The following is a 2500-nucleotide window of genomic DNA, read 5'->3' as shown; positions in this document are numbered from 1 at the left end:
TGATTGGCTAAGCCATCATGGTTTATGAGCCATTATACCATGATCTACAAACACGGCAAACATATGCGTGATTTTTTGGGCCTTTTTATTTTATTGTAGTCTAGTTTTCTATATTTGGGGGGGCGTTTTTAATAAAGCAATTATTCCACTCGCGCTTGTTGGATATGAAATGATTATAGCCAACTCGGCGCTACGCGCCTCGAAGGCTATCTATCATCTCATATCCAACTCGCACTCATGGAATAATTGTTAATTATACATGCATATTGGTGATATTTTTTTCTGAGAACCGCAGCTTGAGAGTAGCCTGCATAGCTGGCAGTATTGTTTGTGCAAGAGGCAAATTAACAAGCAGTGAACTAAGAAACCGCACGGAGAATGGGGAGAAGCGCTGTGAAATACGCCCCTCCCCATTCTCCGTACGGCTCGTTAATTTGCCTCTCGCGCCAACAATACCCCCAGCTACGCGGTCTATTTCAGGGCAGAGGTACATTTTGTTTGGACATATAGCAAGGCGTTTCTGAGCTCAACAGCCGCCATGTTTGATGAAGACACTAGCACCGGTGTCGAAACGTTTGGCCTTAAATCGTAACTTTGCAAGTGACGTTCATTATTCTTCATACCAGAGAAGCATCGAACCATATCTGATTGTTAACCTGGTCGTAGAGTGTGAACCTAAATCTACCTAATGCTGCAAAGTTATCAGGTATACGAATAAGTCAAATGTTTCACACAAACGATGGTTTAAGTCAGAAGACCTCGAGAAGCCACACGTATGGTATAAACTCCAACTGCGAACACCAAATGTGACCACAGCGTCTTGTTAGCTGCCTCGTTTGTTCGTCATCCATTCACAATTATTCACACTTCCTCTAGAGATGGTTGCCACCAATCTGTAGATTCTGCCAATCTTAGAATACTGTTAACTTGATGACATTTTACTTGTAGATTTCATAAGATGTTGTTGTATTTGGGGCTACAATCCAGTGCTGCGAACAAAACAAAGGTAACAAGTTACATGATTTGGTAAACGAGTCCGCAACACTGTGAGAGTCAGTCTTGATGTTCCCTTATCTGTCTTTTGGTAGGTTAACGAGTTTTGTAAGATAATCAGCGAGTTTTCATTGGAGTATCGAACGACGAGAGAACGAGTGATTCAGATGAAGAAAAAGAGAGAAAACTTAAGGGAACGAAGCAAGACAAGGGGGAAACTCATCACAGAAACTGAGGTATTGTTTATTCTCTCCAAATAAACACTTGTAACAACATCAGTCCAGGTTGGGAAGCGAAACAGTGCACAGTATGGTGCCTGCTGAGGAAAGATCTACTGGGTTACGAATTATAATGCACATCACTAGCCGAGCTAGGGAGGGATAAACATTTGCATAGGGGCGACGCAATGATGTCCTCTCACTGAGCCATCATTAGAATCTCGGAGGAAACGTCAAATTACTTACAAATTTTTAAGACCACCAGTGGTCATGCGTTTTCTTATATTTAACATGATTTTCACTTTTCGCGCGCTTTCCACAGAAAGGATTTTCTCCGTCTACTCCTTTCTAAAAGGTATCGTCGACATATCTGCGGTAAAACTCAATACCCGACTTGTAATTCTCTAACCAGCGTTTCTCATGGTGGCCATGAAGAGATTATCTAATACAGGAGCGAGCGGAGAGCCCATGGCCACCCCATCAATTTGATCGTAGAATCACCCAAGAAGGAAAAATGGGTCTGGGCAGTGGCAAAGAAAAAGAGCTTTAATATTTTAAATAGTTTCACTTTGTTATACTATTTATTGCATATTTTCATTTTATTTCTTACTGTACAACTGACGATGGATGATGTAACATCCGAAACATGTATTGTCTTTATTTAATGCTGCTGCTGCTACTACTAATAATAATGATAATAATAATAATACTGATTGGAAGACAGCGCCCACACGTATCATTACTGGGGTGAATGAACTGTATCAGTGAATGTTACCAACGAAGATCTACCATTTGAGCAAAACAAGGCTTGAGATGAGACGGGACAGAACGTCCCGTGTCGGATGTGTGGCAAAGTTCCAGAAACCCAAGCACATGTACTTGCAGGGTGCAGTAAACTGGCCCAATCAAAGTACTTTGTACGTCATGATTCAGCACTTAAGATTCTCTTTTACGAGATACTGAAAGACCTGGAACTGTTGACAACGGTACCACCATGGTACTCGCTGGAACAATCGAAGCCACTATACGAGAATGATAAGGGAAAGGCGTGCTGGGACGTCCCAGTATTCGCAGAGAACGTAGAAGTCATGAACAACGGGATCGACGCAAGACTTATCAACGAGGAGAAGAAGAAGGTGTACCTATTGGAGACGAGGTGTCCTTGGATAGCCAACAGATAGGAAAAGAGCGAAGAGAAGGCAACTAAATACGCACCGCTGCGGTTCGAGCTAAGGCAGCAGCACCCTGGATACGACATAGAGCAGCAAAATATCGTGATAGATGTACAG

General features: G+C 42.4%; 1 protein-coding gene across 2 annotated transcripts in view; it reads left to right on the top strand.

Annotated features, from left to right (window-relative positions):
• Nucleotides 1–2500, top strand: part of LOC137999559 (FH1/FH2 domain-containing protein 3-like) — a 63357-nt gene that overhangs the window by 44898 nt on the left and 15959 nt on the right. Inside the window, exons 22-23 of one of the 2 annotated variants that reach the window (XM_068845368.1) lie at nt 949–1006; nt 1089–1229. In XM_068845368.1, the coding sequence (XP_068701469.1) occupies nt 949–1006; nt 1089–1229 (199 nt within the window). Of the gene's footprint in view, nt 1–948; nt 1007–1088; nt 1230–2500 lie in introns of those variants that run through there. The other variant, XR_011122978.1, reaches the window with a different exon arrangement.

Source organism: Montipora foliosa, chromosome 1 (genome assembly GCF_036669935.1).
Source record: "Montipora foliosa isolate CH-2021 chromosome 1, ASM3666993v2, whole genome shotgun sequence".
Classification (NCBI taxonomy): Eukaryota; Metazoa; Cnidaria; class Anthozoa; order Scleractinia; family Acroporidae; genus Montipora; species Montipora foliosa.
This window is presented reverse-complemented; position numbering and strand designations above follow the sequence as displayed.